We start from the raw sequence: 18709 nt of genomic DNA on the forward strand, positions 1-18709 counted from the left end.
CTGAGTAGCTGTAGAGACTCTGTGGCTGCAACACCTAAAATATTTACTTCCTGACTTGAATCTGTACAACTTGAGTCAAATTCTAAAAATGAAGTGTCTTTTTCTTAGGGTAAAGGAAAGTTTAGCTCGAAAATTTGCTAAATTTCCTTTTTATCATATGCTTATGATAATTAGCACATTTAAAATTTAAATAGGCTTTAAAATTTTAAATATACCTTTGAGATTTCCTTTCCCATCTTCTCAGATGTAATTTTTTTCCAAATGGAAATAAATGTATTGGTTCCCCACACCTCCCAATTTAAATCCTTTTTTTTTTTTAAAATGTTTTATTTATTTCTGAAAGAGAGAGAGAGACAGGGAGACAGCATGAGCAGGGGAGGGTCAGAGAGAGAGGGAGATACAGAATCTGAAACAAGCTCCGGGGTTTGAACTAGCTGTCAGCACAGAGCCCGACACAAGGCTCAAACCCACGAACAGCGAGATCATGACCTGAGCCGAAGTCGGACGCTTAGCTGACTGAGCCACCCAGATGCCCCTCAAATCCTTCTTGATGTCTCTATAGTTCTACTTTAAAGCAGGAGTCAAGGAACTACAGCCCCGGAGCCAAACTGGCCAGCCACCTATTTTGTTTTGTTCTCTTATACAGCCTTCTGCTAAGAATGGTTTATACATCTTGAAGTCATTACATTTAAATGGTTACAAAAGCACTTATATAATAGCCTCTATTTTGCCATTTGGCCTGCAAAGTGTAAAATATATACTGTCTGGCTCTTTAAGAAAAAGTTTGCTGAGCTCTGACTTAAAATAATTGGAAAACCTGTCTGAATAATAGAGAAATCTGAGTTTTAGAATATTTTTGAAGAAGTATACTTTATTTCTTCAGTGCCATATGTGGTCCAAAAGTAGATGTTGCCAATGTGACTGACTGGTGGATGGGCAATTGGCCTATGCATGGCGTTGCCTTGATGACAGAACTCGGTTCTGGGGTTCAGAATGAAATGTAGGACTCCTGTCAGTGATGGAGAAGAGAACACCTTGCTTTTGCTCTGATCGGTAGTAGACCAGGGGCCTGGGAATGCCATAGCCATTTTGCCTTCTTCAGTCCTCCAGCCTGATTACAGAATGAAATGAAGGAAGGGCAGAACTGAGAGAACTGTAGAAAGGTGGGGCCAAAGCCCTGATCACACCACACCTAAAACCCACCCTAGTGTTCAACTTTTAGATTATATGAGCCAGTATATTCCATTTTTGGGGTAAGTCTGTTAGAATTGGTTTTTTTGTTATGTTGTTATTTGTAGATGAAGGTATCATAACTAGTGGTGTTATTTTGCCTCCTAGAAGAATTTCACAAAAGAGCTTTATAGAATTATTTCTGGAATTGTTTTATTATTGGACATCAAAAGTCATTGCATGAAAATTAATTATGGTCTTTGACAACATGAGACAGGAAGCTGGGAAGAAGAACAATTATACTGGATGACTGAATCAAAATATGGAAACATCTGATAGACAGGAACCCTTTGCCAAATGTAACACTGTGAAATTTAATGAGTCCACCATGGATGGGGAAAATCTGCCTTTGCTGCATATGTAAGAAAAAACAAGAATTGACCAGCACTGTGGTGTGACCACCAAAACCACTAATGTAGCTTTAGGGTGCATTATTTAGAATCTCTCTTCTTTGTTCCTCAGGCCATACCTTTACCTTAGTGCTGGGTTCCAGACTCTAAAAGGGATCCCGACAAACTGCCACTCACTCAGGGTAACTGAATAGGCTGGCAAAGAGATTTGAAACCTATGAGGAGGAGTTGAAGGGACTGGAGACGTTTGTTCATGACATCAGTGATGGCAGCTCCTATAGCAGTACACTTACTAGGTCCCTGGAATTCTGCTAGCAATCCCACATTAGATCATTTAATCCTCACGACAACCTTATATAGAGGGTTACTATTATTTACCACCACCTCATATATAGATGACAAAATGAAAGCTTTCCTGGTTTGGAAAAAGGACCTGAAATCACACAGCTAATAAGTATGATAATAATTAGCTAATAACATAGCTAATTGAACCCTGGGATTTAAACCATAGGAGATGATGTTAAGTGGTGAACACTGCATTTTTATTTTATTTTAATTTTTTTTGAAATAGTTTTTATTTATTTCTGAGAGAGAGGGAGACAAAGAGAGACAGCCTGAGCAGGGGAGGGTCAGAGAAAGAGGGAGACACAGAATCCGAAGCAGGCTCCAGGCTCCGAGCTAGCTGTCAGCACAGAGCCCGACGCGGGCTCGAACCCACGAACCATGAGATCATGACCCGAGCTGAAGTCGGACGCTTAACCGACTGAGCCACCCAGGAGCCCCTGAACACTGCATTTTTAAATATGTGAAGGACTGTCAAGAAGAAGAAGGCTAAAGATGTGTTTCATATGGCTTTGTTTAGTACTTAGAACCAGGAAGTTACAGGAGAACAGATTTCCATGAACTATAAGGCCATCTTTTCTTCTCTTCTCTGGCCAGGAGGGGATTTTTCTTTTCTTGATGCCCCTCTCCCCACCTCACTCTTATTGTAGGACTTCTGGACTGCTCCATAGGAGCCCTGTCAGGCTTACCCTGGTCACACTAGGCAGTCCTTCCTCGGTTTTACTCTTCTTTGACCTGACCTGTTAGTCATGCCTGTCTTCTCAGCATGCTTGGGATGCAAGAGAACATACTTCTCTTCTTCCTTTTCACTTTTTTTTACTCTTGCAATCCTTTACATGAGTACTGACGAGTCCTTGTCCTGAGATTCTGGTCTTCAACCACAAATCTGATGACTCTGGTCCCTACATGCACTTTGATCTTTAACAGAGCTCTTTTCCTGATTTCCACATCTCCTTTGCCGATACTCCATTTTTCATCCGAAATCAGTATGGCAAACCTCATGCGTGATTCATTCCTTAAACTGTTCTACCCTCTAAGCTTCCCATTTCTGTTGATGCCAACCCTGCTATCTTGTTCTTCCAAGCGCACTCTCTGTCCTTTCTTCTGCCTGAAATCAACCACCAGTCCTATCAGCTTTTCAGTTACAGAATCTTTTCAATTTGTTCTGTTTTCTTCAGTCCCCCTGGAGCCCCTGAAGAATTAGTTCTTGCTGTGTGTCTCCAAGTCTCCTAAATGCTCTTGGCACAACTCCAGATCCTGTTACTTCCTTACGTTAGAACCCATGACAGCTCCTTATTACCCCAAAGACTAAGCCTTTGCCTCTCCAGAGTTTCAGGCAGCTGTTCCCAGTATGTCCCAGCAGAAGCCTTCTATTCCTGCTTGCTGGCCCTGTGCAGTTATCCCCTGCCCTGAGTACCAGACTGCTCATGCTCCTCCTCTCCTGAGAGCAGTGTTATCACTTGCTGGTTCAACTTTATTCCTTTAAGACCCACTTTGTGGCCCATATCTCCCTCTCGCTAATCACTTCCTTCTCAGCATCCCTCTAGTTTTTATATACTGCTGACTTTCACAGTCTAGTACTTGATTAGAGACTCCACTGGAATTTTCCATTTTTTAAAGAAAGGTGTTTTAATTCCTCAAAGTAGACTTGAGACTTCTCAGGCAACTCTTCATATATTCTTTATCACAATAACATCCAGCACTGGACCATTCAGACAGGTGCTTATTGACCCAGAACAAAAGAAAAAACTAACATTGACTGTTAAGTTCTTCAAATGTACCAGTCAGTGTGCTAAGGAGAGGAATTGCCCTCATATTAAGATAAGGAAACTGAGGATAAAAGCTTAAGTAAGTGGCCCAAATCCACCTAGCTGATCAGTGTTGGACCCAGGACCCAGGACCCAGGGAATTTGGATTCAGAGCCTGCAAACTCTATCACTGTATAATGATGATTATAGAGGGTATCAGTAAATTCCTATCCCTGCTCTTTTTGAGAACTAGTACGACCCAGCACTGTCAAACTTTGGTGTATAATAAGAAGGACCCTTCTCTTTTATTTCCCCACCCAGAAGTGGAGATACATAAATGTGGTATATAGGGAGGCAACCCTCATCACTGGCCATGACTCAGAGGGAGTGGACCAGTGACTTTGGAAGGCCATTAGTTGAAAACTATCCTGCTTAATTTCAGTAGCTCTTTAGGACAATAATGAAAAGAAGGACATGCCTCTGTTGTTCTCAGACTTTCTTGTTATTTCTAGGAGTGATAAGTATGAGAACTTCCTTGGTCTCACACGCTATCAAACTCTTGGTATTTTACCTTCTCACAGGGTAGATTTACATTATTTCTGTCTTCTTTGAGATGATGTTGCATTTGAATCTCAGCTCTTAGAGTGTTGACAAAGAAGACCCGTCTCAACCCTACACTCTTTCCTTGATTCGCCAGGGACATCTTGCTACCAGATCTATGTTTTTATGCTGCAAAAAAATAAAGCCATTTTCTCAGAATATGAAATAATTAGACATTTTGAGGAAGATTAGCTTGATCTTTAGTCTACTAAATGATAAAAGGAAGTGTCAAGTGTTTAAGAAAAAGAACATGTTTATGGAAAAAAGGATATTTGGAGTAGCTAATCTTTGGGGCAGCAGTAAAAGCCAGGGGCCAGGACGTAGCACTGAAAATTTCCTGGGACTCTTACTGCGCAGGTGCACATTTGGATGCTTGTGAGTGACGCTTGCCACAAGTATATACATTCTTTGTGATTTTTTGGAAGCAGATGTTTTATTTGATGACCAAAAAAAAAACTGTAAAACTTGCACTCAGTGTTTTTTATTTTGGAATCTTGTACAGATATTTAAAATAAGTACTTTTAAGTATCAGCTATAGGTAAAAAAATGTTGTACCCTTCCCAGACAGTCTCCACATTAACTATAACCTTTATAAAAGGAGGAGGGGGGGCAATATATTCTTGCTGTTGGCCAGCCACTAGTCTTTTATTTGGAACACAAAGTATGGTCATCTGAGGGCTTCCTTAATTTACCTTCAATTTTTTCACATTTGGACCATTTCTAAAAATAATGCATTTGGGTTTTTTTTTAAATTTTTTTTTAACGTTTTATTTATTTCTGAGGGAGAGAGGCAACGTAAGTAGGGGAGGGTCAGAGAGAGAGAGGGAGACAGAATCTGAAACAGGCTCCAGGCTCCGAGCTGGCTGTCAGCACAGAGCCCGACGCAGGGCTCGAACCCACAACCCATGAGATCATGACCTGAGCTGAAGTCGGATGCTTAAACGACAGAGCCACCCAGGCGCCCCAAAATAAAGCATTTTGAAGATCATTAATGAATTTGTAAAATGGAAACAGGACACTCTGTGATGAAGCAGAAAGAGCTGTGTCTTGGGAATTATGAGACCTGGGCTCCACACCTGCCCCTACTTTGTGACCTTGGGCACATCTGACCAATTTGGGAATAATTTTCTTGTGTGCACAGAGAGAGAGAGAAAGGGTCTCTTGTACCTCCCGAATGTTGGGCTTTTGTGAGGCCTGAGCACCGTTCTTTCTTATTGTAACAGTGACCTCTTGTGGTATATATCCTTATCAGTTTTTTGATTCGCAAAGTAAACTTAGGGTTATTTATTTTATTTTATTTTATTTTATTTTATTTTATTTTATTTCTTTGGTGTTTCTAGTAACTATATTTAATATTTGAAGCAAATCTGACTTGTTTTTTGATCGATAAATCTTAGTCGGAAATCAGATGTTAAGATTAAGGGGACATAGAGTATCAAACCCCATCTAATAAACAATTCTCTGTGCTTTTCTTCACAAGCTGCATATAGCCAACTCTACACTTCTAGAAAGAGAAATGCTTTGTTTCCATGTTGAATGGTTTGTGTATTCCTCTTTCTCCTAGGGAGCAGGGGAAGAGGCGTTCAAGAGCCTCATCACATTCCAACAGCTCAGACGTGAGCAGACTGGAACGCAGAGCAGGTGAGATGCTTGTGTTCGTAGAAGTCTCCAGTGCTTTTTCATTGTCAGCGTCTCCATTTGTAGGAAAAGCCATTTGCACCGAACAGTGTCTGCTTTTGGCTCTCTGAAAACTCTAGTCACTTCGTCCAACTGGGTCACACATCAACATTTATTTTTATATACATTTTTATTATTTTTTACAACAGTCTTAGAATTCTTACCATTACCCAGTTCTAGTGCCTCAAGCATCTGTAGATTACAGTATTAGTGATCGTACAAAACATTATTTTGTAAAAGCACCTGGGAAATTGCAAAACTTAACATCGACATAGTTATTGAGTTCAAAACCATTGCTCACTTAAAAGAAACTGTATTAACTGTGTGAAGACAGCCTTTTGGGGCTTTAATCTGTTTGAGAAAAAAATACATAACAATATACATCACAGGCTAGAAATGATGCAAAATGTATTCATGCAATGAAATCTGGCAGTTAGAAAAAATGAATTAGACTACATTTATAATATTGACTGAAATGAGTACACATAATATTACAGGAAAACATTAAGTTACAGAAATAATGACATTATGCTGTTTATGGATGCAGAGAGATCCATGTGGTGACATGTAAAGTCGAACATGATAAAAATAACTACCTGGTTTAGAATGGCAATGACCCAGGGTGGCTGGGTGGCTCAGTGGATTAAGCATCTGACTTCAGCTCAGGTCATGGTCTCATGGTTCATGAGTTCAAGCCCTCCATCAGGTTGTGTGCAGACAGGTCAGAACCTGGAGCCTGCTTCATGTTTTATGTCTCCCTCTCTCTCTGCCCCTCCCTTGCTCATGTTCTATCTCTTTTCTGTCTCAAAAATAAACACTAAAAAAAATTTTTTTTTGGAACGGTGGTGACCCTCGGGGAGAGAGGAAGGAGGGGGAATAAGTAGGGGGAGGCAACTATATCTGTAATGTTTATTTCCTTGAAATAAGGGAGAGGCTAAAAATACGATTGATATTTGACCAAACTATTTGTGGGTACACAGGTGTTTGTCATATTCTTCGCACTTTTTTTTTTGCACACATGCCATTTTGTGAAACCAAACTATTGTTGGACTCAAAAAATATTTTGTTACTTTCACAACTAATTTCTTATCAATAAAATGACTTTTGTGGCCAATGGGAATTTCTGTACCACTCAGGAAGATCTTAGACTGATTTCCGCATCAGAATTGTTGCTAAGGATTTTACACTTACTTGCTAAAAACATCAGCCAATAAACACTGTGTCAAGTTTTTGTGTCCAGAACTCAAAGCTGTGGTTAAAACCTATAACCACTGAGACAGCAAAATCGTCAAAAACATGCTGAAATTTCTGCTTGACTTACCCAATTTCCTGTTGAATCATAATTTTTATATTTAGCAAACTGTGAACCTAGAGGAAAGTGCTTTCTAAAATATTAAGTTGTTGCCCAAGACTGAAGCAAACTTTATTTAGTTTTTGTTAATCTTAAAGAGTAATCACAGGATTCCATGCTTCAGTTGCTAGAATGGAGAGTGGTTAAGTGTATAAAATGGGATTTTTGCAGAGAACAGAGTTGGGGGAGGGGCACGAGTGGGTGAAAATGTGGAAGAGCCATGGCTGGGCACCACTGCTCACACGGCGATTCTCGAGAGAGGGTTAAAAGCGAACCCTTACACCACAGTGTCTGGCTAACTTCTGCTCCAGGAGGAAACCAGTCAGAAGGGCAGGCAGGGACTTTCCTTTCCCAAGGTTAAACAAACTGTTCTGTGATTTCTGACTCTCCCCTGTAATTCAGTTCCTCCCGGGGTGAGCATGTTATTGGTTTTGTTTGTCCCGAGAAGCAGATTGATAATCATGGTTTCTCACAGAGCTGTTCTATTTAAGAGCATATTGCATAGGAAGTAAAAATGCTGATTTGGACTTACTGGACTTGGAGTCTGTATTTCTAGTAAACTTAAGTATGCCATAAATATTTGGCGATTAAATTGTTTGTCAGAGTTATTATCTTCTGGCTTTTCAGTTGTCTTGATATATGTTGACTTTATTCACATTCTTTGGACTTTGTGTCAGATACTTGGGACTATGAACAACCATGTATACTGCTTAAATATTCAGGTTTACTGTTAGACTCCATACCTGTAATTTATCAAAGTTAGGGTAGACTCCTAAAAGTAATGGCCCAAAAGATTGAGATGGTGGTCTACCATCCATTATCTGCAGTTCTGAAATCCCAAAGCTGAAGCTTGGGAATGCTCTGAAAGCTGAAGTATTTTTCAAATTCATTTAGTGGCCATGCCTGACCTGACCTGATGGGAGGCCAAGAATAGTCTTTGTTTTAGTGCTGTGAATATGCACACATCTTGCTGCAGGGTGCTGCCCAGAGGAGCCTACAGGGGTGTGTGTGTAATATGCAATGCATGTACCATATTGCCTTAGTAACATTCAAGACTTTTTGAATCCCAAACCACATCTGGTCCAAAGGCTTTGGATAAGGGATTGAGAACCTGTACTGATGTGGGACAATTTTGTCCTAAAGACAATGTACCTTTGTGTATTACAGTGAATTTTTCCTTATGGGTTAGACAGATTATGTGACAGCACACCTACACTATTTAATTATAGCTTTGTTGACAACCCCTTTCTGTCTACTTTTTCTGCTCATATGCTCTTCACGCCCAGTGTACATCATCCCCTCTTTGTATCAGGAAGCTTTGATAAAAGGCAAGCCTGGACTCACTGCAACTGGAGTGGCTATTTCCAGGGTGGAATGCATTAGAAGGGGCCCTGTGCAGTGGGAGAGATGGATAAATTGCATAGCTTCCCTGCTTCTCCTGGGTGACATCATCACCGTGTACTTGGGAAGTTTAAACTGTGTTGTATATTTTTTTCTTCTCAAGAGTAATACAAATACAGGAGCACAAAAGAAATTAATAACCCATAATCCCAACTTGGAAATGACCATTGTTACCTAACTTTACAGAGAAAAGTGATGTGACTTGCCCACAGTCAACTAGCTAGTAGGTGGGAAAGCTAGGATTCAAACCCAGACAGTGAATCTAGAACCTGTGCTCTTAACAGCCTCCCTGGTCAGCTGGTTGGTTTGTTTTGTTTTGTTTTTCCCCAGTTAAAACAACTTAAAAATATATAGGCCATACATCTTTTCACTGCTTTCTCCTTCTCTTTCTTTCTTTCTTTCTGTGAAACCCTCATTGTATGTATCATTTCTTTTTTTTTTTTTTTAATGTTTGTTTATTTTTCAGAGAGACAGAACACAAGCAGGCAAGAAGCAGAGAGAGAGGGAGACAGAATGTGAGGCAGGCTCCAGGCTCTGAGCTGTCAGCACAGAGCCCAATGCAGGGCTTGAACTCATGAACTGAGAGATCATGACCTGAGCTGAAATTGGATGCTTAACCAACTGAGCCACTCAAGCACCCCATCCCTATCATTTCTAAGTCTTTGTGTGACATATTTAGGATCTAGGCACCCACTGTGGGCACTTGACTGATCAGTACCAGGTCCACTCTGAGCAGGCACAGACATAACCCAATATAGACTGGGTGCCACGTGAGGGCCTTACAGGGAGGACTTCTGAGAAGGGAAGCTAAGGAATCCATCTTTAGCATTGCTCCTGAGAGTCCACACAGCAGTGCCCCCTCCAACTGCACTGTGCTTTAGATAGTGAGATATAGCCTGTGTGAAATGTAATCATGATTTGCAGTTTCTAATATGATTCACATTTCCCTCCAAAGTCACCTTTCAATTTACTGTTTTTGCTGTGGGGTGGAATACTATAAAGAGAGGTCAAGTGCAAGGGCTGTGTAAGTGCAAGCTATATGACCCTGGACAGGTAACTTAATACCTCTGAGCCCCACTTTCTTCATTTGGAAAATGGAGACAATTTGGGGACCTCCTTATAATGTTATGAAAATTAAATAGAGGCACAATGCATCTTTCAGTACCCAATCAATGGTAGCTCTTATTCTTCTACAGCCTTCATTTATGGGCACCATCTAGTTTTGATAATTTGGTGGTATCATGCAGCTGGATAACCTTCAGACAGCAGTAGCCTGTTGTTTTTTAATCAGGAAAATGGAATTCACAGCACTGACTGGGCCCTGAGCTTTACCTATATCATGTCTTTTAATTCTCATAGGCCCGAAGGCAAAGAATTTCATCTCTGTTTCACTGATAAGGCTCAGAAAGGGTGAAAAACCATACCCCGGTCACCCAGAGCACCAATAATGAAGCTGTGATCTGAACTGACATCTGTCAGTGCCCAAAGCACAGGCTTCTCCCACCACACTGCACAAAATCTCAGTGGCCCACAATGATGTGGCCATGTTAGTTTCTATAGGAAAGAACGTTTCTGTAGGCCTTCTTCCCTTTGGAAAATCTTCCATAATTTTCAAAATCCTTATTCTTCACATAGCTATAGTTTTCTATTTATTCCACACTACAGAGTGTACAGAGTGGTACATTTAAATAAAAAATAACTCAAAACTATTTGCCTCCTTGGGTACCTGGCAGGCTTAGTCAGGTTCATGCCCCACATTGGACATAGAGCTTACTTAAAAAACAAAAAACAAACAAACAAACAAAAAACAAAAATAAAAAAACTATTTGCCTTACTGACAATAATTCCAACATTGACAAAGCTTAAGACATTATGCAGTGTCCCAACCAGACTTTAAAGTTCTGATTTCTTTACATGATCTTACCTGAGTTTGATTTGGGGTGATTTGATTAAGAGACACAGAGTTCTAGTTAGAATTAGTTGGGCTTAGGGGGTGAGGTATAATTTAATTCCAGAGATGATTAATTTAGTGTTGAATAGCAGACCTGGGATGGGGCTGTAGGTACAACTACCTTTTCACAGCTTTCTCCTGATCTGGGTTTCTCTTGCAGTCTCAAAAGCCAACTTGCAAGAAAAGGATACAGAAATAGAAGTAGATGAAGTCTTTTGGAATACGAGGATCGTACCAATTTTGCATGAATTAGAAAAAGGTAAAAAAAAAAAGTTTGTTTTAAATTGAGAATACCTGTAGTTATTTATATGTTCCCCATTGCGCTGATATTTTTAGTATGCTTTGCCACCGTGTCTGTAAACACGTTCAAAACCAAATGGAGTTATCTCTTTATTCACTCAGTAACATATATATGAAGTACATGTAAACCTAAGTTTTAGTGACTAAAGATTATACTTTAAATGCCCGAAGAGAGCCTACTTCTAAAAAAACCCATGGAATATAAATTAATTATCACCTTCTATCCACCCAAGGAAATGCTGGTTTGAACTCTCCAAGGTGACAGCTAATACACAAAAGTGAAAGATTGAAACAGATTTCAGGCCCCTGAAACTTTGACTAAGTCTCATAGACTGGCATGTGTGGCAGGTGTGGTTTTCTAGATCCCAGTGTGTATCTCCTACTGTTCCAGGGCTCCCACACCTGGTGGGAGTGTCACTCAGAGCTGGAAGCGGCCTGGGGTGTGCCCAGCCTTCACACTCTGAAGTGCCTCAGCAGTAAAGGCCTGTGATCAGTGGGTCTCTGCGAAAGAGGACCTATGGAAAGCTTGTCAGGAGGATGGCCCTTGCCTTCTTTCCTTTGCCGCTCCATAAGGATTCCACTCATGTGGTTGAACCGGGCTCCCTCTGGAGCTGTGGTCACGGTCCCAGGCTAAGCTCAGCAACTGGCGCACACACATACACAGTAGGCCCTCAGTGGGCATTGCGGAATGAGTGTTCCGTGGACGAAGAAACCAGAATTATAGCCTCAGGAAGAGGCCCTCGGAGAAGCAGAGTAAATCAGTCCTCCCCAGCAAGCAAGGAAGTCATGTAAAAGACCCACTTCCCGAAAGGTTCAAAGAGCCTTACTGCTCCGTGGCTCCCTGTTGGTACTTGGCCGTGCTTGTGGTTCATGAGGGAGCCGTGGGCAAGGTTTCTGGCTCCGGTGTTGCTACTAACTAAGCCTATGGCCCTGGGGGAACCACCTGACCTCGGTGCATGGCAGTGTTCTCATGCCAGGTGATGGTGGCTTAGACTGGACCATCGTCACTATCCACTGCAGCTCAAAACCCAGAGTGATGACTTTCCTCCCTCTGGAGCTACTAATTTTCACCTATTGATTAGTGAGTCAGCTTACCTTTGGGCCCTTTATTTTGGGAGATGTGTGCAAAAACGAGAAGAGCAATCAGTCTGGGCCAAGGTTAAAAAGGAGAACATGCTAGGAAGAGCTGAGTAGCAAGAGTGGCCAGCAGCACAAGGGCCTGTCTTAGAGGAAGTCTTCAGTCTGAAGGATTTTAAGAGAGTTCTGAGAACACCAACAGAGAGAATTGAACCAGAGTTTGGGATTTTAAATGTGGATGAATCTCCCTTCTTGGAGGATTGTTGGCCCTGAAGTATGGCACCTCTCCCATATGCAACTTTAAGAACAGTACATGGGGGCAGGACTGGGTTACTTGAGGTTTGGGGTGTCTTTCTTTCTTCCTTTCCCTTCCTTCCTTCCTTCCTTCCTACCTACCTTCCTTCCTTCCTCGCCCACTCCCCCTCCCTCTCTTTCTTTCTTTCTTTCTTTCTTTCTTTCTTTCTTTCTTTCTTTCTTTCTTTCTTTCTTTCTCTCTCCCCTCCCCTCCCCTCCCCTCCCCTCCCCTCCCCTCCCCTCCTTTCCCTTCCTTTCCGTACCTTCCCTTCCTTCCATTCTTATTTTCCTTTTTATTTTTACATAATTTCAGAGTTATATAAAAAGTCTCAAGAATAGTATGAAGAAATCCTGTATGCCCTTTCCTCAGATGCCCCAAATATAAATATTTTACCACATTTACTTCATTATATTCTCTCTCTCTTCCCCCTCTGGCTCTCTTTTTCTCTGTAACTCTCCCCCAGCCACACACACATAGACATTGTTTTTTCCTTTTTTGAATGATCTGAGAATAAGTTGCCAACTTGATGCCCCATGTACTCTGATACATATTTTAAGAAATAAGGACATTCTGTTACATATCTGGAAATTATCATACAATGCTATACAACCATATTCATATTTTGCCAGTTATCCTACTAATTTCCTTTATAGAAAAAGAAAATCCTGGATCATAAGTTCAAGTTATTTGTCATATCCCTTTCATGATCTTGACATAGTTGGCAATTATTTTATAGACTGCCCCCACAAGTTAGTTTTGTCTGGTATTTTCTCACAGTTAGACCCAGATTCGGCATCTGGGGCAGGTGTATGGCATGAGTGGTGCTGTGTACTTCCCAGTGCATCCTAGCAGGAGGCACATGATGCTGATCTGGTCCATTACTGGGGATATGAACTTTGATCACTTGGGGAAGGTGGTGTCCAGGTTTTTCCACTGTGAAGTTACTGTTTTCCCCTTTGCAATTAATAAGTATCTTATGGGGAGGAAGTGACTTTGAGACTACATTGCTTTCTGTTACTTATCAAACTTTTACCCACTGGCTTCAGCCCTTTGAGAATCTTGAAAGCTCTGAAGTTCAAGTTATCTTTTGAGGCTATATGGTGTTTATAACAAACCAACTGGTATAAAGTTAATTTGATCAACAGTTTAAATTCTGACCCATGAACCTTTCCTTTTTAACTTATTTTAAGCTAAAATAGCCTCTCCTAGTTGAATGCACCAGCCTGAAGAATGTGCAAAGGGAAGTATCAGAAAAATGCCCTGAGGTTTACCCACTTCCAGAGAGTGGTCCACAGGCTGGACTTGGGGTTTGTGAAGAAACTGCCAGTAACAGAAGAATAAAACAACAAAAAAAAAGTCATCTTACAATAGAGCTCAGGTTTCCCCCTTTATTTAAAGTTAGTCTAAGTCATTTCCCAAAAATTCATTTATTTAAGTGCATAACTGAAAGGCATTGAAGGTTACTGAGCTATTGAGGTTTAAAATTTTTTCTTAGATGTTATTGTTGAAAAGAGCTAAAAATGGCCTGAGTCATTTCCTTCTTCAGGCGCACACTTCCTCTATGTGGGCTTTTAAGAGCACATTATGGTATTTATTTAAGATTGGTTTCCTAATTTTAAATTCTGTGATGGAATCTATCAGATAATATTTTTCAACTGAATATCTTAGACCTTGGATTCTTATATTTCCCCTCATATTCCATTTTGTGTGGTAATTTTCTTCCTTTATGCTTATGAGTATGGATACCACTCTCAAAAATTCCTGCCCTCAGAATTCTAACTATAAAATGAAATGTTCTAGGTTTCTCCTATTTCCCAACTAATGTCCTCTTTTTATTCTTCTCTAATAACCACCTGTAAATAATAGTGGGTGAGGTGACATTTTGAGATTTTGTTCCATTTGAGCCCTCTCCTCAGATAATGAGCATTGTTCTCATAGAAAAACATTTATCATTGTTTTCATCAACAGATATATTAGAAAACCATTATATATGAAACTATGTTATAGATTGTCAGTACAGTATTCTCATTGTACCATGCTCTGCTGATGCAAAGATATGTACAGTATTCTCATTGTACCATGCTTTGTTTGATACAAAGATACAAAGACACAATTCCTAGTCACTTAGCATGACATCTGTGTGAGGGCACTGGACATATAACACAGCACTTGTAAGTATGTGAAAAGTACCAAGCTACAAAGTAATGTTTGTTGACTGTGGAAGGGTGTATCTTTTCTGGAGGAGCCAGAGTGTAAACAGAGCCTTAAAGGGCCAAACTCAGTAGGAATGAAGATGGGGAGAACATTCTAGGCCAGTGGAACTATGCTGCAAAGCATTGGAGGCAGAGACGTGGTGGTGTGCTTCCCTGAGACTGAACCAAGCACTGTGAGGTGGAAGGCATTTGGAATAAAACAGACCCAGCTGGAATAAGTGTGATGCCATTCTTTAATGCACTCTTTGAAAGAAGAGTGTTCTAGATAAGCTATGTTTTCTAGATAAGCTGACTGATGAGTAAGTAAGTCAACATTATAGGAGGTAGATCAACAACAACAACAACAACAACAAAAAAAACAAAACAAAGCAGATAGATAGAAATTATAAGAGGAGAAAAAAACATATTCAGGAATTTGAAGATCTTCCAGGAAATAATGATGGGGTGTTGCTTACGCTGTCTGTGTTTGACACACTTGAAAACTTGACCTTAATTAGTAAGTGCCACTTTACTCTCTTTGCTCTAACAGAAGAAAACATTGAAACGATTTGTGCTGCTTGCACACAACTTCATCACGCTTTAGAGGAAGGAAACATGCTTGGAAATAAATTTCAGAGAAGAAGTATTCTCCTGAAGACCCTATATAAACTAGTTGATATTGGTTCAGACTTGCTCAGCCTTAAACTTGCAAAACTTATTCTAGCAGTAAGTTTTTCTTTCCTCTGGTCTAGTAGACTATAGCACATAAAAGTTTTATGTAACGCTTTATTTGTAAATATTACAAAGATTAGAAGCAGTGTGTTCACCTAGAAGCTTGAAGAGAAATTAAGGTAATAAATTGACATCTCAGAATTTGACGGGGAAGTACTATCTAAGGAACTAAGGCTGAGTACGTGGAAAATGTTCAAGTAAACTCTTACATTTGGACTGTGGCTAGGCTTTGAAAAAAGGTGACAATAGGCAAATACGTGCAAAACAGCTTCTCAAGTAACTTGACTGGAGATCAGTATCAGAGAATGCAGGCTGAGGCGTCTGCCCCATGGTTTCTGCTTGGTGCCTGATTCTGCTACATGATTTAATAAATAACTTAGGATAATGTGGGCCATGGGCACATTGGCCAGGTGCTTTATGAAGCAGTGTGAAACAGAGAAACAGCTGCATGTGGTCATGGGAAGGTGGTAACAGAAGGCTCCCGCGAGTTGTTAGAAGAAAAGGCCAGACACCAAATAAAAGTCTGTAGAAACTCTGTCTCGAACAAAATGATATCATTGTTTGAGGGGAACACTTTGTTGTCACAGCCATAAACAGTTGAAAACAAAAGATAAGACACAGTTATTATAGAACGTACTCAAAGAGCCGCTAAAACAAATGAATGAAGCTTTGTTGACCTGGTCTCATGAAACTAATAGCTATTATGTTGACGCCCATAACTCATATAATTTAAAATCTGAGAGTACACAGTGAAGGTAAGCATTGGCATACTTATTCAGAGTTTAGTAAGAGTGCCCGCTGCTCCTTTCATGTATTTCACGAAGCAGAATATACTGACTACGGGCTCTACATAATTTTTTTAAGAAGCTACATTCTTATTCAGCTGTCATCAAAACTATTCACCCTCTTGTAAAAAAAAAAAACAAACCTGTAATATGTGACTCAGAAAGTAGTATATCTTTGAAAGAGTGATTTCGGTAGTATTTTAATCCCCTCATTGAGGATAACTGGTCAATCAGCTTTAATGAAACAGAGCACAAGCCACAGAGATAATTCAAGTCAAAAACGGTAGGTAGACTATATATGGTAAATAACTGGATTTTAAATATAAACTTGAAAAAGAAAAGAAAAGGTTGTAGGAAGAGGCTATGCGATACCTGCCTGGTTACCCTATTTCCTCTCTGACCCTGGATTTGGGGTGTCCCCTTGGCCCAGGAGAGCCGCCCGTGAGGCTGGAAGCCTCTACCAGTGTAGCTGCCCCAAGCTGCCAGCTGCCACGGGACTGATGACCTTCAATGTTTCATCTGGATCCTAGACATTTTGCTCCATACCGAGCCAAAAAAATAGAGAGAGGAGGAGGAAAATGCCATGAATTCATCAATGCTTTGCAGAGAAAATATTGTTTTGGTTATAAAAGGTGCCATTCAAATTAATTATACGTGTGACAAAACAACTTAACTATTTTAGGGTGAAGGGCTAAGTGACTTGCCAGGCACTGATCTCGTTCTGAACTAAATTTGATTAGATAAAGCTCTCTGTGACATTGACTGCCTTGCTGAATCAGGGTCAAGACTGGCTAGGCTACACTCCAGAGTGCAGAGATGGGCAGGCTGTTCCTCCTGATTAACTACAGAACCAGGTCAGGCGGGACCTCCAAGGCCATCAATCCCAACTTCCCATCTGCTACCTGAATCTCCCCTACATTCCAACAAGACACTGTGTTGCCCAGGCCTTGGTGATGGAATTCTATGTAAGCTTTGAAAAGGCCATGTCATAAAAAGCTGTCAAAAAAGCAAAAACAAAAAAACAATAAAAAGAAACATGGAACCAACATGTTTTTAATATCTTCTCTAGTGTCTGCCAATATTTTACGTACCACCTTAGTATTATAATTCAGACATTTAAAATTATTTATAGTTAAAAAAAAAAGACTTGGTGAGCATAATGTCAGTTTTTCTGATTTTTTGCATTTTTTGGGGGGGGTTAAGTAAGTTGGGGGTTTGCCAGCCATTTTAATTTTAACCTTTGTGTCAAAAGATCTTTCAAAAATGTATCAGTCTATATTAAGAGATTTTTTTTTAAAGGGGCGCCTGGGTGGCTCAGTTGGTTAAGTGTCTGACTGTGGCTCAGGTCATGATCTCATGGTTCGTGGGTTAAAGCCCCACATTTGGCTCCTCACTGATGGTGTGGAGCCTGCTTGGGATTCTCTCTCTCTCTCTCTCTCTCTCTCTCTCCCTCTTTCAACCTCTCTCTCTCCCCCCCCTTGCTCTCTGCCCCTCCAACCCCCCAATAAATAAATAAACTTTAAAAAAAAGAATTTTTTTTTAGTACATATGTATACACAATGAATACAGCTATATTCAGGAGGGGGAAAAAATCTAGTACCCTATACAGGAGGGAAAAAAAAACAGAAAACAACAACAAAAAAACCCACCAGTATGTCAACAGTGATTATATGTGGTAGTAGAATTATAAAGTGTTTTTAAACTTCTGTTTACTTTTCCACATTTGCTTTACAGAGGAAAGAGTGCTACCTTGAATGTAAGAATTAAACTACCCACTGTAAGATCTTACTTTGTGCCAGGGACCCTTGACCCTGGGGATACAAGTGAATGAAATAGCCCCCCTCCTTCCTGGCTAGCACTGTGGCAGGAGAGACGCTGAACACAGAAAACGCCGGAGGGGGAGGAAGAGGAAGAGTACTGTGGGCAGAGTGTGTAGCACAGGAAAGGGGATGGACAGTGTGGGGGAAAGATCTGTCTCATGTGAGGGAGACTATGCTCCTTGCATGCAATTTAAGGTTTTATTACTTTTTCATGACATAGAGTCATAATTTTACAGTGATCAAAAGAGAAGTTACAGGAATGTGCTTTGAAGGTAACCTGACCTCAGAGCAGACTTGGGAATTGTAGGTTGTTTGTTTGATAGATTGATCTTTTAATGAAAACCCTGACACGAATTGTAGTTTTTTCTCTGCCACCTTTCACTAAAGATACAAAACTTGGGTGGGGGTTGAGGTTAGTTGTATGTATTCATCCATCCATTCATTCAACAAGTTTTATTTTATTTTATTTTATTTTATTTATTTGCTTTTAAGATTTATTTATTTTGAGAGGTGGGGAAGGGCAGGGAGAGAGAGAATCCCAAGCAGTCTCCACACTGTTAGCGTGGAGCCCCGTGCGAGGTTTGAACTCACCAACTGTGAGATCATGAACTGAGCGGAAATCAAGAGTCGGACCCTTAACTGAGCCACAAGGCACCCCTATACAACAAGCTTTATTAAGTATGCAGCACATGCCGTATGTCACACACAGAGGCTCACAATGTCATAGGGGACTGTTAACTGATTAAAATATATTCCCCTTGTTGTGATGAGCACTGAGTACTATATGTAAATGATGAATCAGTAAATTCTACACCTGAAACCTATTTTATCATATTTGTTAACTAACTAGAATTTAAT

General features: G+C 40.4%; 1 protein-coding gene across 8 annotated transcripts in view; it reads left to right on the forward strand.

The window, feature by feature from the left end:
* Positions 1-18709, forward strand: part of ARMC2 (armadillo repeat containing 2) — a 135299-nt gene that overhangs the window by 32944 nt on the left and 83646 nt on the right. For all 8 annotated transcript variants that reach the window (XM_039237431.1, XM_039237428.1, XM_039237426.1 and 5 more), the window contains 3 exons: positions 5835-5911; positions 10811-10909; positions 15065-15240. In XM_039237431.1, coding sequence (XP_039093362.1) covers positions 5835-5911; positions 10811-10909; positions 15065-15240 — 352 coding nt within the window. The remainder of the gene's footprint in view (positions 1-5834; positions 5912-10810; positions 10910-15064; positions 15241-18709) is intronic.

This window comes from Hyaena hyaena, unplaced genomic scaffold (genome assembly GCF_003009895.1).
Source record: "Hyaena hyaena isolate Hyena2069 unplaced genomic scaffold, ASM300989v1 scaffold_123, whole genome shotgun sequence".
Classification (NCBI taxonomy): domain Eukaryota; kingdom Metazoa; phylum Chordata; class Mammalia; order Carnivora; family Hyaenidae; genus Hyaena; species Hyaena hyaena.